At 38.4% G+C, this 19,861-nt stretch overlaps 1 protein-coding gene across 8 annotated transcripts in view; it reads right to left on the bottom strand.

Annotated features, from left to right (window-relative positions):
* The window catches only part of ubr3 (ubiquitin protein ligase E3 component n-recognin 3), a 47,311-nt gene that overhangs the window by 26,264 nt on the left and 1,186 nt on the right, over nt 1-19,861 (bottom strand). For 4 of the 8 annotated variants that reach the window (XM_053626993.1, XM_053626995.1, XM_053626998.1 and 1 more), the window contains exons 2-24: nt 17,524-17,663; nt 17,235-17,387; nt 16,378-16,527; nt 16,222-16,262; nt 15,806-15,872; nt 15,577-15,707; nt 14,359-14,587; nt 13,024-13,203; nt 12,565-12,698; nt 12,261-12,347; nt 12,085-12,150; nt 11,768-11,857; nt 10,871-10,999; nt 10,368-10,420; nt 10,030-10,163; nt 8,938-9,023; nt 8,398-8,539; nt 7,748-7,844; nt 6,126-6,267; nt 5,878-5,982; nt 5,125-5,346; nt 2,838-3,280; nt 1,439-1,527 (exon numbers count right to left, since the gene is read on the bottom strand). In XM_053626993.1, coding sequence (XP_053482968.1) covers nt 1,439-1,527; nt 2,838-3,280; nt 5,125-5,346; nt 5,878-5,982; nt 6,126-6,267; nt 7,748-7,844; nt 8,398-8,539; nt 8,938-9,023; nt 10,030-10,163; nt 10,368-10,420; nt 10,871-10,999; nt 11,768-11,857; nt 12,085-12,150; nt 12,261-12,347; nt 12,565-12,698; nt 13,024-13,203; nt 14,359-14,587; nt 15,577-15,707; nt 15,806-15,872; nt 16,222-16,262; nt 16,378-16,527; nt 17,235-17,387; nt 17,524-17,663 — 3,110 coding nt within the window. The remainder of the gene's footprint in view (nt 1-1,438; nt 1,528-2,837; nt 3,281-5,124; nt 5,347-5,877; nt 5,983-6,125; nt 6,268-7,747; nt 7,845-8,397; nt 8,540-8,937; nt 9,024-10,029; nt 10,164-10,367; nt 10,421-10,870; nt 11,000-11,767; nt 11,858-12,084; nt 12,151-12,260; nt 12,348-12,564; nt 12,699-13,023; nt 13,204-14,358; nt 14,588-15,576; nt 15,708-15,805; nt 15,873-16,221; nt 16,263-16,377; nt 16,528-17,234; nt 17,388-17,523; nt 17,664-19,861) is intronic. The other 4 variants (XM_053626997.1, XM_053627000.1, XM_053627001.1 and 1 more) reach the window with 2 other exon arrangements.

The following is a 19,861-nucleotide window of genomic DNA, read 5'->3' as shown; positions in this document are numbered from 1 at the left end:
AGAAAGGGTGTTTGAGTAGGAGTGATCATTTTTCATTCTAATAAGATGGAAAGCACACACACCCAGCGGGCCAATGTCAGACAGGGCACCAATGATACTAAAGGCACATTTTCAGATAAAATCCTAATATTTAGCCAACAATCACTTTTTGCTGCTATTGGAGGAAATGCACCAAGCAAATAGATTTAAAACAGAATGCAAATGAAGAACAAAATTCACCATTGCCATTCTGCTTCTTCGTCAGAGAAGAAACAAATGTTTTATTGATAAACCCCTTACTGCATACCTGAATGAATTCATTTTACCATACCCGAGTCATCCACTACACATGCTCCTGTTTTACCTGCAATATTACATGTGATTTGCATCATTAAATAATGATCAAACCCACCAAGAGCTAGATCGTAGTAAGGTCACCGGTGCTGGAAATAAGATACACTGGACTAAATGATCACATAGGGATTGTTGGAGACGACCACCTGACACACTCCGCAGTCTTGGTCATCAATGGAAATTCTCCACATGCAAGTGTACTAGAGGTACATTATAGAAGTCAACCGAAAGTGGATTTTACCGAAAACCAAGTTGGGCAGTACTTGCCGACACCCGATTAAATCAACCGATTTTGACTTCAAAATTGATACTGAATGAAAAAACATAACGCTTAAAGTAAACACTTCAAATAACATTTGTCAGTGATGGTTTATATTTCAGCTCTAAAGGCCACTCTCGTACCGCATCGCGACAGCGGACCGTTCTCAGCCGCTCCCACTACGGATGCAACCGAGAAAAAGCATCAATGTGGATTTTCTCCGATAAACGACAGTTCCAGCAATAGTGGTAAATCCAATCAATTGATCGACCTCTGGTACATTATATGCACAAACAGAAAATAAACGCAAATTTGCGTGTTACAATATCAGTTGTAGTTAGCCATGCGGGTCATGACGGGAAATCTGTTTAGCTGATATATACTCGGTGCTCTCTATACCATGACACGGCGTTATATTTAGTGCTGCTAAGTGCCGAAAACCAACATTATTCATCCCTTAACAACTCCACATGGGGTCAGTCCTTCTGTGTCTACACTACTGTTAGCACTCTGATCTGCTGTCCCCTCAACCAGTGAGCAGTTTCCCCCGACACACACCCCCCCCCGGCCGTGTCACCTTGTCTGCTTCCCCACCCCACGAAGCACTTTCCTTCAAGGACTTCCGACAGGTTTATTGTGTTTGCAAACATATACGACTGTGAATGTGGAGCGAGATGGGAACGCTGTTCGGTCAACTTTAGGTCAAGCAGATTGGGGGGAAAAAAAAATCTATCATTCAAACATAACTTAAGAAGTGCAGTTAAACCGCTCCCAACTGTCTTTATTTCAACTCAATACTTTAACAGACTTTAAAAGCACCACTACTACAGTAATTACTATGCTTACCAACATCCATGGCTGTCTCCATGAAGCTTTTCTGCCTGGAGGCAAATTCAGCCAGTAGCTTCTGCTGTCTCTCCCTGGCCCTCTGCCGCCTGAGACAGTAGAGAGGAGAAAATGTGAGGAGTAAATAAAAACACCTCAATAAAACATCAAACAATAAATCCAGGTAAAGTGTCTTATTTTAAAGGCAGCAGTGGTAAGAGTAGATGCAACACCGCGTACAGCAGATACAGATTGCTTAGATAATTTGCCTAGAAAAACAAAGAATAACGTTTATGCTTGGTTGGGCATGATAGGAATTTCTCTCCCATCATTAACCCTCCTCCTAGATGAACAGCTGCTAATCATGCTTGTGCTTAGAAATGAGAAGTATTTAAATGTCAGGATTTGGCAGTGGCCCACTACTGTCTACGTACTCAGGCAGCAAAACGGAGTGGCTTAATAAAAAGGACAAAGTAGTGCAGACAGGAACGATACACTTCAGTTCGCGCCACTGACAGCACCAGGGACAAAGACGCGACACTGAAAAACGCATGGTCCAACACCATGCCCAAGCACTGTTGCCATGGTAACCATCAGCTATAAAGTGCAGGTGTGTGATTTGTCTTGACTTGCAGGTGGCGCCTGCCCCATAATAACAGGTGCTAACAGAAGACTAATAGGCTGTTCCATCACCTTTAGAAAGAGAAAAAGCAGAAGGTGAGTCTAACCACTAAATACTGGTAAAGGCAAGATTCACATCAATCGAAGACTTGTGCAGGGAACAAAAGGACTAGTGCAACAGCAGCATCATGAATTGTGCAAGTATCACATTTCTACCACAACCATGAAGTCTGACACATGCATACCAAGAATCAGTACAAACGGAGATGATAATATGCCAAGAAGAGGAAATCTTACTTAAAGCAAATTTTTTTTAATAATATACCAGTACAGATAATGTGATGCATCAAGCTACATGGCTAGAACTAACAGTTATTTTGAAAAGTAAAAAATAAAGCATTTCCACATTGTTCTGATACACTTTGTGTAACTTCGGCTTTTTTTTTTTTTTTGCTTCTGCCTGTGGAAAAGAAAAAAAGCAAATCTATTTAAACGGAAAGCAAATGCAAGACAAAATCAATGATGCTGTTCAGCTTCAGAAAATACACAGACCTATACAGGCAGAAGAAATAGATTAGCTCTTAAAGAACATTCTGCTGCATGCATGTGCTGATGGCTAGAATATCCTTAACCAAATATATCTAATACTTGCATTGTCTTCACTCTGAAAACACCAGGCATATTAAAAACCATGGTGTAGAGTTGTACGGTTGTACCCTTAGTACACACACACACACACACACACACACACACACACACACACACACACACACACACAAACACACACACAAACACACACCTCTCGTCTTTATCCATGCTCTTCTTGTCTCCTGGGCTGTTCTTTTTTGGAGGCACAGGTGGACACACTTTGCCACAAATCTCTTGCAGGCATCTTTTGCTATGTCTGCTGCGTGATGCTGCTTTGGCCAGGATCCTCTCAATGGCAGTGATGCCATCTCCATGTGTGTGGTGTGCTGACTCAGCCTCCTCCAGCCAGCTTGGAGTCAGCGAGTTCTGCTTGGCCGACAGTTTCTGGTGCAGTTTGACCAGCAGAGACAGCATGCTCTCCCTTATCTCTAGAATCTCAGTGACCATCTGAGGAGGAGAGCCTGGGGGAAGCCAGCGCGAAGATGACTTCGGCCGTACAGCCTGGTTTGCCTCGTGATTACTGCGGTTTATAATCTCCTGGAACTTCCTCCGGCGTTCTGCCACCAGGCTGAACAACTGAGCCTCACGCAAGTTCTGATGGAAAGACAAAACAGTAAAAACCATGAGAGAATAAAAATATAGACACTGACATGCTTCACATGAAAATAATTAGCACTTTTCCACAGGACTGGGTGGTATGCTAGCAAATCCATAATCACACATTTTAAAGGTATGGGTCATTTACCTGTGAAAATATATTAACCATGCTGAACACGATTACCCCTCTTGCCAAAGAGGACATATGGCGAGAGCATTGATTGGACAAATGCACAGATAGTGCCTAAAGTCAGACAACTTAAAATGTGGGGGGTGAACAAAAAGACCACATGGTTTATAACAACATTCCCATCTACCAGAGAGTCTAGTTATATGTAACACAGACACTCGAGAAGGGTATGGATACAACTACTAGATCAAGGAACAAAGTCAATTTGGATTAGGTGTATACCATATTGTTGGATGCAAAACTGCTAAGTCATATTAATCTCTTACTCTCTTCACTCTGTGAGGCCCAAAGTTTAATTCTGAGATTTACATGAGGAATGTCCCTGTCATAGGGCTCTTAGCAGGTAACAGAGTCCGGCAAAATGACCAACCTATTAAATCCAACACAGTGCTAATGCGTTATAAAAGAGAAGAGGAAAAAAAACCCCAACATGGTCCATCCCCATGAATGCTAGTAACAGCAGCAACACAGATCCCTCAAAAACACATCAATCACTCACATGCCAAAAAAACCCACTTTGCTCAACATTAAACACGTAATTAGTTTGTTACACTGCAAAGGAGTCAGCCATGAAACTCCAGAAGGCAACCACACAAGCACAGACAACATCGCACAAATGCAGAACACACACTGTAGAAACATTACACATGACAAGTACTGCAGCTCCAACACATCATTAGACATAATGTAATAAACAACATGCATGTTTATTACACCATTTAGCCCCTTTTAAAAGAGACGAGGAACATAGATATACACATTACGTGTAATATAACACACACACACACAGGAAAATCACATCACTGAATGCACAGGCTTTGCATCCAGAGAGATCAAGCCTGCACTTGTCTCACATATCTCACTCCCAGTCATTCATTTTACACTTCCAAACAATGCAAATCATTCCCAAATTCCAGGCCAGTCATTTCCAAAGCCAGCTACCTCTCTCCAATTCCCTGTCAGCCTTCTGGAGCTCTGTGGAAGGGAAATGAGCAATACCACATAAAACAAAACATGCCAGAGACAGTACTTCATTATTTACACCAAGGGTTCTCAAACATCTTGAGCCAGGCACCCCTTTAACTGCAAAATATATTCCATGGACCCCATTAGTAAAAATTTATTTTACAAACAATTTATAACAATTCAAATATTAGGCTCATTCAAATATGTACAATAATATTTAATCTATTTAGTGGATCCATTGGGGCTTTTTATTCCTAGAATTGCCTTTCAAAGAATACATTTTTATTAAAATTATCAGCAAAGTAAAGTTTATATTTTTTATAGACCTAATTGTTTTTGAGTTGTTGAGGTTTGGATTCAACCCAACTCAATTAAAAGGGACCAGTCAAACATTCTAATAACTAAAATTAAAACCGAAAATAAAGTAAAAGAAAAGTAAAGTTTGGTGATTATGGGTTGTGACTTTCACCACTGCAACAAAGTAGGGGAGCAAAAATAAATAAATAAATAAATCATGGAGCCCCTGGCTGTACTGCACAGATCCCAGAGGGGCTTTGGACCCCCACATCAAGAACCACTGATTTACACAACAAACCATATTGCCAGAACAATAGAGTAAGACTGCTGTTCAACATAAAATTAATGACAATCTATGCTGTCATTATATAGTTAAAGATTTAATCACCGTAGTTTGGCTGACCTGGCCAAAGGTTGACGAATCAGTGCTGGTGCTGGGAGGCGTCTCTCTCTGCCTCTCCCTCTCTCTCTCCCGTTCCCTTTTTCTCTCCACCTCTGGGGCAGTCTCAGGCACTCGCACTCGTACAAAGTTAATGACGTGGTGCAGATTGGAGAGCAGGCTAGTGCCAGGGAACCAGCTGTCATGGCAGTGCTCCTCAATACACGGTTCCTTCAGCCGAGGACAAAAAAAAAAACAAAAATCGTAAAGAGGATATACTCTCTCAAAACGCTAAAGAGAGGAATACATACATGAACAATCCCCTGGATCTCTCGGTTAGGATTTGCGAGTTAGATTTAACGTAATCGGAGGCTTAAACATGCAGTGAGTGAGAATAACAAGTCCCAGTGCTGTTAGTCCAAGGACTACGTTTAGGCCAAACATCAGTGACGACTGTATTTGTGGCATGAAGGTAAACTATCTGAAAATAAATTATGCTGAGGAAGTGATGGTGATGCACGCATAAAGGTCATTTCAAAAGGCTATTCTAGCACAAACAATGTACAAGCCAAGTAAACCTTTCCCCAAAATTATTCTGCATACAAATTTACTGCTTATCTCAAATTAATATATAAAGTATGTGGAGACTTTACAGCATTAACGGCGCTATGTAAAAAGAACATCTATACCCTGAGCTCTGAGAAAAGGTCACCAAGAACAATGCTTTCATAAATTTCAGGCTACAGCAGAATAGCCACTCACTTCATCCTCCTTGTCCTCTTGTGCATGGTTGTCCAAACCCAGCTCAACCAGATACAGCACCATACACAGCACATGCTCAGACATGTTCTGATGATCCATCCAGATCTGAACAAGCGGGATGGGGGTGTATTTTTTTTTTTAAATCAGAAATAAATCAATTATGAGAGAGTCACTAAATAACTATTAAAATCAGTAAAAACACAATTAAATTAAGACGAAAATATGAACGTGCTTAAAAGAGTGAGCACCTTGTACAGGAGAGTAAAGATGACGATATGCAGAGTTTTACAGTGCAGCAGACGCACTAGCCCTCTATAACATGGGTGCAGGGGTGTCCTCTCCTTATACGGAGGCCAGGGGTTACCGGTGTGAATACCCGACTGCTTCAAACTGCATTCAGAACACAAGGAACTGCTCAGCATGGATTAATAATTAAAGGCTATTCAAAGAGAAATGAAAGGTCATTCAACATATAAAAAATGTTTAATACATCATTGAATCCCCACAACAAAAAAAGGAAAAAAAGAAAAGAAAGGGATGAATAAATTCTATTTGCACCCTTGAGGGAAGAATCACTAAAATTAAACTCGACCAATTGATCACAAAACTATTTGCTAATTTAACAATATATCTAAACAATTGATCAAACTTATTAATATCTTATAGAGGAATACATGGCTTTTAAAAAGGTCATTGATTCAATTTAAGCAAGGAGGGATGTAGGATATGAAACATTTTGCTCCCTCGATGGGTAATCTATCATTGTACAGCACATGGAGCGAGTCTCAGTCGGGCAATACAAACTGAGAAAGAGAGAAAAAAGGGAGAGAGAGAGAGAGAGAGAGAGACAGAAAGAAGGGGAGAAAAAAAACCAAAACAAACAAAAAAACACCACACACCCCCCCCACAAAACCAGACACTATTCTACTACACACTTAATTGTGCACCGTTTCATTTATGATTCATATGGGCAGTGGTAGTTCAGTGGTTAAGATGTTGGACTACCAAACTGAAAGGTCGTGAGTTCAAACCCCTGCACCACCAAGCTGCCACTGCTGGGCCCTTGAACAAGGCCCTCAAGCCTCAACTGCTCAGATGCATAAATGAGAAATGTCGCTCTGGATAAGAGCGTCTGCCAAATGCCAGAAATGTAAATGATATTTTATTTGACCAAAATAGCATCGGCTCATATTGATACTCATATTGAAGCAAGTCATGTTTGACATGGAGATAATGACATTGTTTAGCATGTTCATGTTCTTTTAAATAATTGCTGCGCTGATTTAATGGACATTAGATAAACTGTACTCAGCTTGTATCTTTAGCTCTAAACTGCAATACAATTTATTTATTTAAAAATTTTTAAACAAAATAAACAAATTTAAAAAAAACACAACACAACACAACACAACACACCACACACAAGCTGCAGAATGTCATATTGCATTTGGAGAGCTCCCATCATGCTGGGATCTATAGGAAATTAACCTCGCCCTATCTCCTGAACCTAGACCTTCATATTTTTCTTCAGGACACTCTAAACTGTCTTTAATACAGCAGGACTCACCCTGGCCTATTAGACTTGATCTATTGACTGCACCTGCCCTGGCTCTAATTGGAGGCACCTGCATCAGGCACTGACCCTCACATGCACATCTTTTCAAGGGTAAAAAAAAAAAAAAAGGCAGAGGCGCCGTATCCTCAACCTCACATTTTAACAGAAGATGCAGAGATCACAGAGAGCAAATGATTTATCTTGATCGAACAAAATTCTCCAACACACCCAGGAAGCAATGGCTCGAACAACAGTCATCAGCTAATAATAATCAAGAAAGCATTTATGGAGACTGGAAGACTGGAGGTCACTCACAATGCTGAGTATCTGTCCATCGCTGACTGAACATCTCGCCGGTACACTGTGCGCAGGATCACCATGATGGGGTCAAACTCCTTCTCCCACACCTCCGCTAAACAAACCCAGTAAACACCATAAATCACATTCAACATATGTCTGGACATTAAATGACAAGAATTATTGCATCACAGAAGGTTTCAGCAATGGAACAGGAGTGCCACCATGAGGTGGATGGAAGGAATGGTAAGCAATAGGCTCCACTGAAATCCTTACAGGTCATGAATGACATTTATTATTTATTACAGACTTTCCCCCCAAACGCCGATTGGACACTGAATGGAATTTCGAAGTACGAATAAGCAAAAGTTCAAAATTGCCTCTCTCTTTAGACATGCAAATAATTTCTTACACAATATGTACAATATTTAAATGTATTCGGTGGAATTTGTCCTTATCATCATCATCATCACCATCACCACCACCACACAAATACAAAAAAGAAACTACATGCTAGGGCAATTTAATATACATAAAGATTTTGGCACCAGTGAGATCAAACATTTCTCCCTTTCTACAGGTTTTCCTTGCGGCAGGCAAGAACTAAAAGTTCATGACAAAACTCAGAAAAAAGATGCACAATTAACACAGCAGAAATGGTAGCTCACCTTTGGGCGTGTACATGCCCTGCTGCATTGAGCCACCAGGCTCAGACACTGGAGCTTTAAAATCAGCTACAGCAGACAGCATCTCCTCGAAGCTACAACTGCCAGGCACTATCCCACTCTTAGGGTTTGGGTTCTCTGGGATTTGCAATATTTGTCAAGGAACAGCATAAAAACCATAGTATAATCACAACATGAGTAGTACAGGGAATATACAAGCTCAGTTTAAAACTAAAGAAAGCATTGGGTTTGATGGTTGTAAAAGCTAACGGTCATCATGATCATATCAAACACTCCATATCCTTTATACTTATTTTACATTTAGTACCTTCTCCCTGTATGACTGAACTGAACACAATCTGGCATCAACCAGCAGAGGATCTGTGCGAGTCTGGTTCATCTCAGGTTTTCTTCCTTTTTGGGGCAAATGTTACCACTGGCTTTCTCTTAAAGCATTTAAATCTATACCCAGATTTCTGTAAAGCTGAAGATCACTACAGAAATAAAAACTGAATCTAAGGAAGAGTAGGTAGTAAAGGATATAAGGTCAAGAAGAGAGCTGTGTGTGCGGTCATTCATACACAACTGTGACACCATTTCTGCCCTCAGTATCTCATCATCAGTCATGCCTAACAGGTGAGAAAGAAAGGGTGAGATAAATGGCCCTTACTCTTGTCTCAACTTCACTAGCAGGTAAATGTATAATCTACTGGTTGCATTTTTATTTATTTTACAACTTAGGTTTAACTAAAACATTATATAAAATACTGTGGAGCCTAATTTCCATTCTGAACAAAAACAAATCTTTATTTCATATAAATAAAATGTTCTCTCATTTGGCAGGTTTTGGTTTTGATATTAAATTATGTAATCGCCTCAAAAAAAAAGAAAAAGGGATGATCAATGGTCTTTGAACAGCCTGTCACTGTGCTTCCTGTACATAAAATGCACCTACTACTCACTTGAATGGCTAACGAACTAAAAGATCTACGCCTGCACAAGACTTCATGTTTACAAATTCACACGGTCACTACATTTTAGTATGAGGTTCCTGCATGCATGCTATTTTTACTATATTCACTATTTACTTTATAGTTAGTCTAGTTTTTTTTCTCCCTTTTACTGAAATCAAGCATTATTAAGGTTGTTAAAATATTACTCTACAATTTACATCATACAGATGTGCCAAAGTTGAATCTGATGAATAAGGAAACTGTCGATGGAATGTCTGATCATTTCACGATCAGATTTGACCTTACACAACTTTGATGAACAAAGGCTATTGAGAATTAAGCCATGTCCCAAATGACACACTATGCACTCTACCATCTAGTGTATGAATTTTAGAAGGGTAGTGGCATCACAAATAGAATACTAGCAATTTTATACTAACCGGAATTATAAGCCGTCAAACAAACATAATGCAACACTGCTACCTTTAGCGGAAAACGTTTTTTCGGTGGAATAAGTGCATCATTTGGGTACTTGAAGTGCACTTGTGTAAATTTATACCACAAAAATGGCATAAACCGTGCAGAAGTGTGCGATTTGGGACGCATCTTATGAGTTAGTTTAAAACACAAAAACCCATTTATAAAGGCATATAAAAAGCACCACTGTGTCGTTAATACCAACCCATGTGTATGCGGAGGCTGCACAATATGACGAGGAAAGTGAGCGCCCCTTCTAACATGGGTCTTTCCTGCTCTGCGTCCAGGACTGCATTCTGGTGTTGTGATGCCATCGTCAACAAGTCCACTACTTTAAACCTGACAGCCAAGCATAAAAATGCTTTTAACTGGAAAGGAGCATGTCTAATATTTTCATTTCAATATAGAATGTACTATCTTGCTAATGAAGGACATGATACAAATGTATATGATCATGTTGGACAAAGAAAAACCAGATTGTTAAGACAATGGGTGGTAAAGCAGAAAGAGCAGTGGAAGTATGGGGAAGTATCTGAGTCACACCTCTCAAACACTGATGAAATAAAGTAGTCTGGATCTAGTCGTGATGCACACACCTGAAAAAACAAAAAAAACACCACAGAACACAATCTCATTGGAGCAGGTTTGTAATGTGTCAACGGTGATTGTAAAACAGGACTCAAGCATGAAAATGAACTGGCTTTGATTTTATATGTAAATACATCACATAAAATATGCCTCCTAAATACCCAGCTGTAACCACCCTATTTATTCGACAACAATTAGCCATAGTTAGGACATAACCTTTCTTTATGCTCACTTAATACCAAAAAAATCAACCATTATTCTTTTTTTGTCTTGATATGTCAGCTAAATAGTCAACCATCACTTGACAGATCTACACTAACTCCCCCCACCCACCCCAAGTTGAATTTGACAAGTGTCCAATTTTCAACATTTTACCTTAGACTGCATAGATAACAGAGCTGGTAAATAACAGTCAGATAATAATAATAATAATAATAATAATAATAGTAAAATAATACCTGTAACAGGAAGATGTCTGGGTCGATCATAGAGTTGCAAAAGTGAGATTGGACATAGGTCATAGCCTGCCCTTTAATCTGTAATCCATTCCTCACCCACATGTTACTGTGAATCTCAGACAGACATGCCTACACACACACGCACAAACACAAACACATTGTAATCAGTTAATGAACATTTTCAAAACAGCACAGACATCACAACATTACACAAGGTGAAGCTGTCCTACTGTGTCCTAGTTCACACACTACCACACACTTAACTTGTCCAAGATTGGGGAGGGAGAAAATTTTATTTGTTTAAAATTTCTAGTCTGTTACTGCATTGTTAATATAACAGTACCCAACTCTACTTCTTGAGTGATACAGTGCTCATCAGCCACTTATTGACCTGAGCATGATCTTTCCTGCTCAGATCAATAAGTGGCTGATAAGTACTGTATTTAAAAATTGTGAAGCTCTACCATACAATTGACAACATTTCCATAAAAACACATTCCCATTTGTCACTGCACTGCTAACGATTATGAACTGACTCCAAAAAACTGATGCTGTAAGGGTGACTCGCTATCAATTACTTGTTTTCCAATCTACACTAAATACAGATGGAAATACCTGGCCCTTTTAATTTTCACAATTCTAGCAGCATTCACATACCATTTAAACTACCTGAATAACAAGGCTCTGAACATAGCAGTACAAAACAAGCTCAACTCGAATAGAAATCTAGTCAACACTAGCTGAGATACACTATGTGACCTCATGGTGGCCTAACACCTTAGCTGTTGGCTTTTCCTCAAATTTGTCACCTGGTGGTACATAGACTGAGAGAACAGATCTTCCTGCTGAGCATCTAATCGAGCTGCATCTCTATCCAGGCCCCAGGTCTTAAGTTACCTGTATCTGAAGAGGATGCACCATAATCTTCATCAGCATTTCCTGATCAGGGAGGAGACTGTCCAAATCCAGTCCCTGACACTTCACCGCCTGGATCAAATCAGAAACATGGATCATATCGGATTTTCTGAAAGCCTATTTATAAGAACTAATACAGCAGTATACTTTTTCCTCCATAAGGAAGTAGATGAATTGGTGTTTTGAGCTTTAAATACATTTTCTACAGTCTAGGAGACTAATTTAAAAAAAAAAAAAAAAAAAAAAAAAAAGGTGTGTTGCATTTGTATGCAATTACTGAATAATTTAGATTTTGTTACCTTGCTAAGGAACATGGCATAGTAGCGGTGTAATGGCAAATGAAATGTTATTTGATTGGGAGCAGGCTGATTGAGAGAAGAGGGGAGAGAGAGAGAAAATTAAGACCTGTGCACAAATAGAGAAACATCACTGAATGAATTATTGAATGAATGCCAACAACCATAAAACACTGTACCTCATCAACAAAGCCAATGGCATCAAACCATATCTGCAAAGTCTCCAGGCAGTAGCGTGCCACTGTTTTAGTGTACTCCTGTGTTTCCTGTGAACAAATCAAATCACACAAACATCCTGAACACCTCTTTGTTTCACTTCTGAATTTCATCAGTACATGTCACCCAAGTCATTTATAATGTAATGTAAGGACTGGCTTATTACAAGTGATTTGACATGTTTCTGTCAGGGTGCTGAACTCCCTCTAAAATTAAAAGGCTAACATGCATTTAAAATAGAACAGCTGTATCCAATCAGGATGTTACTTTGACTTTGCAGTGCGTGAGCAGCCCCCACATGGGCTGAGCACAGGCTTCAAGCTCAGCGGCGAAAGCCGCATAGTACGTCTGTGATTCAAACTCCACGTGCTCATTCAGCTCCCTCTTGTTCAGATTCATTCCTAAAGAGAGAAAGAAATCAGATAATGAAGAAAAATAGGATAACAGTCCATTATTCTGACGCACTACAAATAATAAATATTGGATTAGGGTTAGATTGAAACAATGAGTAAAAACAGATCGGCAGAACAGATTTAAAAGCCTCAAGCTAATGAATAAATATAGATGTAAATACATTCTGTTAAACTGCATTTAAATATTTATTAGCTGCTTCATTTTAAAGTTTTACACATGCAAATTGTTTCACAAAAAACTAAATAAAACCAGGGTTAAGGTATCAGAATGAAACTGAAACTGCAAAAGCATTGAAGCTACAATTAAACTGACCTTGGAAAAAGGAGACAAAGCTCATCCAGAGCATGAGCAGCGAATGATCCTCCAGAAAACGCTTGGCTACACTTTGGTGAGAGAGAATATTAATAAAGTCGCTAACTAAAGGCCAGTAGGTGTTATTCTTCAACAAGGCTTCGCCACAGTTCACCACCACATGACGATTGTTCTCTTCATCTACAAGAAAAGAAAAAGGTCAATTCAATTTTATTTGTATAGTGGCTTTTTAACAACAGTCATTGTCTCAAAGCAGCTTTACAGAAATATATAAACACGGGACACAGATTTTAAGTGTGAGAATTTATCCTTATTGAGCAAGCCAGTGGCAACAGTGGTGAGGAAAATCTCCCTAAGATGTTAAGAGGAAGAAACCTTGAGAAGAACCAGACTCAGAAGGGAACCCATTCTCATCTGGGTAACAACAGACAGTGTGAAAGTAAGAGAAAGTTCATTATGGTTTTTATATGAAGTGTGTTTGTTGAACTAGTCCACTGTTCAAAGGAGACCCGAGTGTAAAACTGCATGTGGTAATTGCAGTCCCAGGGCCATAGTAGCAACTGTAGATGCACTTTAAAAAGTGTACTTATTATACAAGTTAAAAGGTGAAAAGCTATTCTGACTGTTTTGGCAAGTACTGCATATTCACAAATTTTATTTATTTTTATTATTTTTTTAAAGTGTGTGTGGTGTCCTGGGAGAACCCTTCACAATTTCCTACAACATACTTTAAAAATAAAAAATAATAATAAATTCCTAACCTGATATGTTTCTGTTTTGCATGCATCTCAACCAGAAACAAATGTTTTGACAGCCTGTATCTGACTCGTGAATAATTAGATTTGCATAAACTTGATCAAAGTGTGACATTCACTCTGTGAGGAGATCACACTTAGCTTGCAAGGTTTTAACCATCTTTTAGCAGACTGACCTCGTTTAATAAACTGGCTCCTTACCCAACATGATCTTTGCAGCTTCGCTTAAGCAAGATTAAAAAGCAAGTAAAACTTTTCTACATAATTTTGGCAAGAAATATAATATCTATATCTATATCTATCTATCTATCTATCTATCTATCTATAAAAAAATATTTGTTGTTTCTTAAAGACAATATCAAAATATTTTACAGGCAAAAAAAAAGACAAAACACATTTGCCGAAACCTGACTTTTCACAATGACAACGGATGTGTTTTCCCCAGACTGCCATGCATTTAACTAGTCTTCAGTACAATAAATTCTATTACAATTAAGCACTCACAGACTAAACCTATTGTCAAGTATTATGTATTAAAAGGTATAAAATAACTATTCTCAACACCAGCATGCATGTTTACCTTGCAGTTCACTCTTGATAAGGCAGCTCTCCATCATGTAGAGCAGTACAGTGACCATGATGTCCAGCAGCTGGCACTCCTCAGTGACATGACGTGCTAACTCTTCATTACTGAACAGCTGCACACTGATATGAACTATTCGGTTGGACATCGTGTCTGATTCATGGCTCTTCATCAAAGTCTTCATGATAAAGGCATAGTGCTGGACGAATGTTTTCGTGAAAGTGATCTGGAGGGGAAAGTCAAATGGCTTATGAGTCTGCCAGCTACTTAGGTTCATAATACAACCCCAATTCCAAAAAAGTTGGGACAGTATGGAAAACACAAAAACCAAAGTCATTTGAAAATGCAATTCACCCTGTACTATATTCAAAACACATTTGATGTTTTACTTAGTGAATTTAATTTATTTTTGAAAATATACACTCCTGTCAGGATATCCACTACAGACTCATGACAGTTTTTAAGACAGTGACATCTGAGGGATCGGAGATCACGTGCATTCAGAAGTGGCTTTCGGCCTTGCCCTTTACGCACCGCGATTTGAGCGGATTCCTCGAATATTTTAATTATATTGTGCACTGTAGAAGGTGAAATGCCCAAAATCCTACCGATTTGTATTTGGGGAATGTTGTTCTCAAAGTGTTGGATTATTCGCTGACGCATCTGTTTGCAGATTGGCAAGCCTCGACCCATCCTTGCTCTTGAAGGAAAGGGCTTTTTTGGAGGCTCCTTATATACTATGATTAGATGATTGCCTCACCTGTTTCACATCACCTTCATATTTCAACATGTAACATCGCTTAGTCCTGAATTGCCCCTGTCCCAACTTTTTCGGAACGTGTTGCATGCATCAATTTAAAAAATAAATGTCAGCAAAAATAAATCTTCAAAAAACTATGCAGTTGATTAGGTAAAACATCAAACACCTTGTCTTTATACATTTTTTGTTTAAATACAAAAGTAGTACATTTACAAATAATTACTCTTTGTATTTGTCAGCATTTTCCATACCAGCCCAACTTTTTTGGAACTGGGGTTATAGATCAACTTACTGTTTTGTGCAGAATTATTGCAACAAATAAAATACAATGCAACACAAATAAAAACTTGCAAAGCCCTATCTGAAAAAGTATAAACCCTTGCATTAAAGTGATCATAATGGCAAAAATAAATAAATAAAAACTTGTGCAGACTGCTTAAGTACAAAATAAGTACCTTATAGTCTTGATCTGGCAACATGTTGAGTAAAAAAGTAACCATCTTCTGTGGAAACTCATATTTAATAGTCCAAAACAATAACTCCTCTAAAAAACATTTATGCTTTAGAATGTCCATTATAGACGGATCTACAAGAAAGGAAACAATAGAATATCAGAAACCTCTCTTTCCAGGTAAAATAAATAAATAAAAATAATTCCGAGAACAGTGTGACTAAGTCATTCACCTTTGGTACTGCTACTCAGCTTTACTCTCTTTCTCTGGCCTACACTCTGCCCTCCGTCCTGATCCTCCTGTTTAAGAGAGATAACACACGTCTTATATTTTCTAATGGACAGCACTGAGCTTCTATTTCTCTCTCCCTCACACACACACACACACACACACACACACACACACACACACATATATATATATATATAATTTAAAAAAAAGCATCAGTTCTTAAAACTCAATATATTCCCTTATATGAAAATAATCAATAACAGGGTGTTGTGATACAGTTACCATCTTGAATTTGAGAACTCAAAACGTGCTGTGGTGTAATCAGTTCATAAAGCACATTAAAACTTATTCCTCTGGAGAAAATGTGTTTGTCTCACAGCTTATAGCTCCATCATGAACAGTGTAGTTAATTCTTACCTCTTTATTTTCCTCATTTGGGCTGACTGCTGCTGTGGCCCCTTAAACAAAACAAAGTTAAAATAGGACAGAATAAAAATGTGCAAAAGCATTTGAAGAGCATCCCACATTTGTAAATAAAAGCAGCAGCCAACCAATAAGAAGGAAAAGTTTTACCCAGTAAGCCAAGGGCACCAGTTCCTGCCCCAGCTGAAGAGTCTGCTGCCCCTGCCAACCCCTTATCCTCCACAGACACCAGGCCAGAATTCTTGAGTGCCGACAGGTACTTCTCATAGTTTCTCTTTGCATACATATTCTCCTCTTGGCCTGTGGTCAACAGAGAACATAAGTTAAAATATGGCACCCTCAATTACCATACTACAACAACAAAACCTTGCTTTAATATTAAAAACTTCATGACGGTATAGACCAGAGTTCAGATGTGAACAACTGTTGTCCGACACCAATAGTACATAACAACATGTATTGTTACCAAGCCATGTGCTACAGTAAAGCTTAGTTTTGCACAACAATCTACTATTACTGCATGTGTAATATATTTTTTGCAATTACATTAGATTTAGACACCAAGAACTTTCTGGGGCATAAACAATAATGCATATTGACAGATACACGTGAAGAAAATAAGTGTGTCATTATGAAATGCTCGGGGATATGGTTGCACAATATATTATTTGTTAATCCTAATCACAATATTGGCTTCTGCAGTGCTAACAGTACAGAAGCCTGTAGAGAGAGAGAGAGAGACAGAGAGACAGAGACAGAGACAGACAGAGAGAGAGAGAGAGAGAGAGAGAGAGAGAGAGAGAGAGAGAGAGAGAGAGAGAGAGAGAGAGACCTCCTTTGCATCCATATTACTTGCATGGAGCATCTTTATGATGTGACTTTTACCACTGTGAGTGAGTGCTGTGATGTGAGCAGTATTTAAATGATAAGGTTTCTCGTCGTACAATGTAAGCCCAGCTTAGGACATCCATTAAACTGAAATGTTTTGCTCAACTGGACATGCCTACCCATGCTCAGTTCTTTAAAGGTCTGCTGATTGGTTAAGATCTTTGTGAGGACTGTGCGCATGGCTCCACCCATTTTAGTAAGATCTTCTAGGAAAGAGATCTGAGGCTCCAGCTGATGAAGGACCTTCTGCAGATCTCTCTCTGTGGCAGATTCTGGAAACACACAGTAACAACATGGTTTAGTCAAAGAAGTATTATAAATGATCACATCAGGGATATATTTATTTTAAAAAAAGTCAGCAAAGTAGACTTGTTTTGCAAGCGCAAGAATTTGACTAATGTGTCTCACCTGACTCTGTGTAGCCATCTCTCAGGTACTGTATTATACTGATGATAAAACGAGGAAGAACCATCTCAGACATGAGCAGCAGATCTCTAGGGACTGATGGAACATTCTCCCCAGTTCTTAACCGATGCCTTCTGCAAAACCTGCCAAGTTAAATTAACAAGAAAATCCTTTCAATATAATAATAAAATTAACTGCACTTCTTACTTTTTACTGTGCCAGAAAAAATACAAAAATAAATAAATAAATAAATAAATAAGCGCACCCTTCACACTGCATGTACAATGGTTCTTTTACCGCAAAGGTGTGTAAAATTAAGGAGTTATTTAGTCATACCACAGCATTGTTGAATTCCTCAAAAGGTGTTGGTTAATTGTAGCCCACATGATATTACCCGCTATAATAATAAATGATAGGTTTATATTAATGTGCTCAGTCTAATATGGTATTGTTTCTACAGTAACAGCTCATTCACAGGAACTTGTATAGACATTACATATTTAACCACAAGGAATAGGCACTTCACAATTAATTAGTGCTGCAACAACTAATCGATAAATCTCGATAATTAAAATAATTGACAACGAATTTCATTATGGGTCTGTGACGTCACTGTGGATAACTTCAATTTGCACCATGTCTGAAGGACAACGTTGGGCAGAACGTGAAAAAAAATGTTTAAAAAAAGGCAATAAAAATTGGCCTTTTAATCCAATTAATCGAAGAAATAATTGACAGATTAATCAATTATCAAAATCATTAGTTGCAGCCCTACATTTAATGTAATGTAACTTTTTTTTTTTTTTAAGCATGATGTTTATTAAGAAATTTAAAACACATAAGAGGAATAAAACATTTTGGGACATGCTCCACATCCAGCCACAACGCACCACCCTGGTGTTGATTATTTTCCTATAATAGCACACCAGTCATGTTTAATTCCTTTATTAATTATTAAAGCAAATTAATAAAGAAACCTTGAGATTAAACACAAACTCCATAATACCAAATGCAAAACGTGTAAAATGATTCAAACATGTTTCCTTCTTTATCATCACATCGGTGTAAGAAGCACAGACATTATTCCTCCCAGGTTACCCTGTTAATATCACCCAGTAGCTAATTATAATAGCTGTAAACGACAAAACGGTGCATGTTTAATTAAGTCCTTGTGTCGTCATGATGACACACGCATAACAGATGAAACAAGAGTATTTTTTCAACTAATGACTGATGATACTCCCTTCTGTACTCTGAGCTTAGCAGTAATGAAAGTTAAATCATTGCACTCGGAAAGAGAACCTGAATCAAATGATAATTATAGAGAGGTTTATTACATTCACAAGTCTCTGCGTGGTACTGCCATGAAGAAAGAAAGAAAATATATGGATTGGTTTATGCTGATTGTGTGATGGGTAGAGCCTTATCACCACGACTGACATTTCCCGTCACTGTGAAGCACTGCAAAAGTTGTTTTACTGTGTTATATTTATTTGTAGAGATGCACCGATGTAAAAAGGCTATTTTTCACGCTATCGGCCGATAGTTTAGAAACATCCTATGATCAGGTCCGATTATATCCTGTCAATCAAAAGAGGACGGGAAAACACTGATTGCATGCTGCGAGTAAAGATATATAAAATTTACACACACACACACACACACACACACACACACACACACATATAATATATATATTTTATATCTATTTTTTGAAGAAAACCATTCAATCCAGTACAGCTCATTTTGAACCCCTTTATGCATTCGTGAAGGTTTTTTTGGTTCATGTACTGTAGGGTTAAATATCAAAAATCTAAAAAGGTGTGCGTCATACCTGACACCTAGTTGAACATTTTACAGTTGGTTATATGACTAAGTCATTCCCTTCAAATGCTATTGAAGTTAGAAACGTGTATAACAATGTCGTATGTAACTTTAGAGACGGTCCCTTAATTTCTGCATATCCTCGAATATCGAACGTCCAACGTCAAAACAACTTTATTCCAGTTGTTGAGTGCACTGTATGTGGTGTTTTAATGTTGTGTATCTCGTCTATTTGTACCGTAACGCTTCCTAATTATTTGCACTAGATCCAGTGTTTAACTAGAACTACCCTATAATAAACCGCACCAAGGCCTTGGAAAAGTCCCTACTCACTGTATATGGACAGAAAACAAAGCTCTCCACTTTAACTCTGTATAATGAAACAGACAGTGCAGGGAATCGGAGTGAAGTATGAAGCCATACAGAGGAAATGAGCAGAGCAATTAGTGCCATGATTATGCAATTCAGTTCATGATAAAAATTACATAAAAATCACCCCAGTTTCAATGGAAAAGTG

The sequence above is a fragment of the Ictalurus furcatus genome, chromosome 6 (assembly GCF_023375685.1).
Source record: "Ictalurus furcatus strain D&B chromosome 6, Billie_1.0, whole genome shotgun sequence".
NCBI lineage: Eukaryota > Metazoa > Chordata > Actinopteri > Siluriformes > Ictaluridae > Ictalurus > Ictalurus furcatus.
The sequence above is the reverse complement of the archived record's forward strand: the minus strand, read 5'-3'. Positions and strand labels throughout refer to the sequence as shown.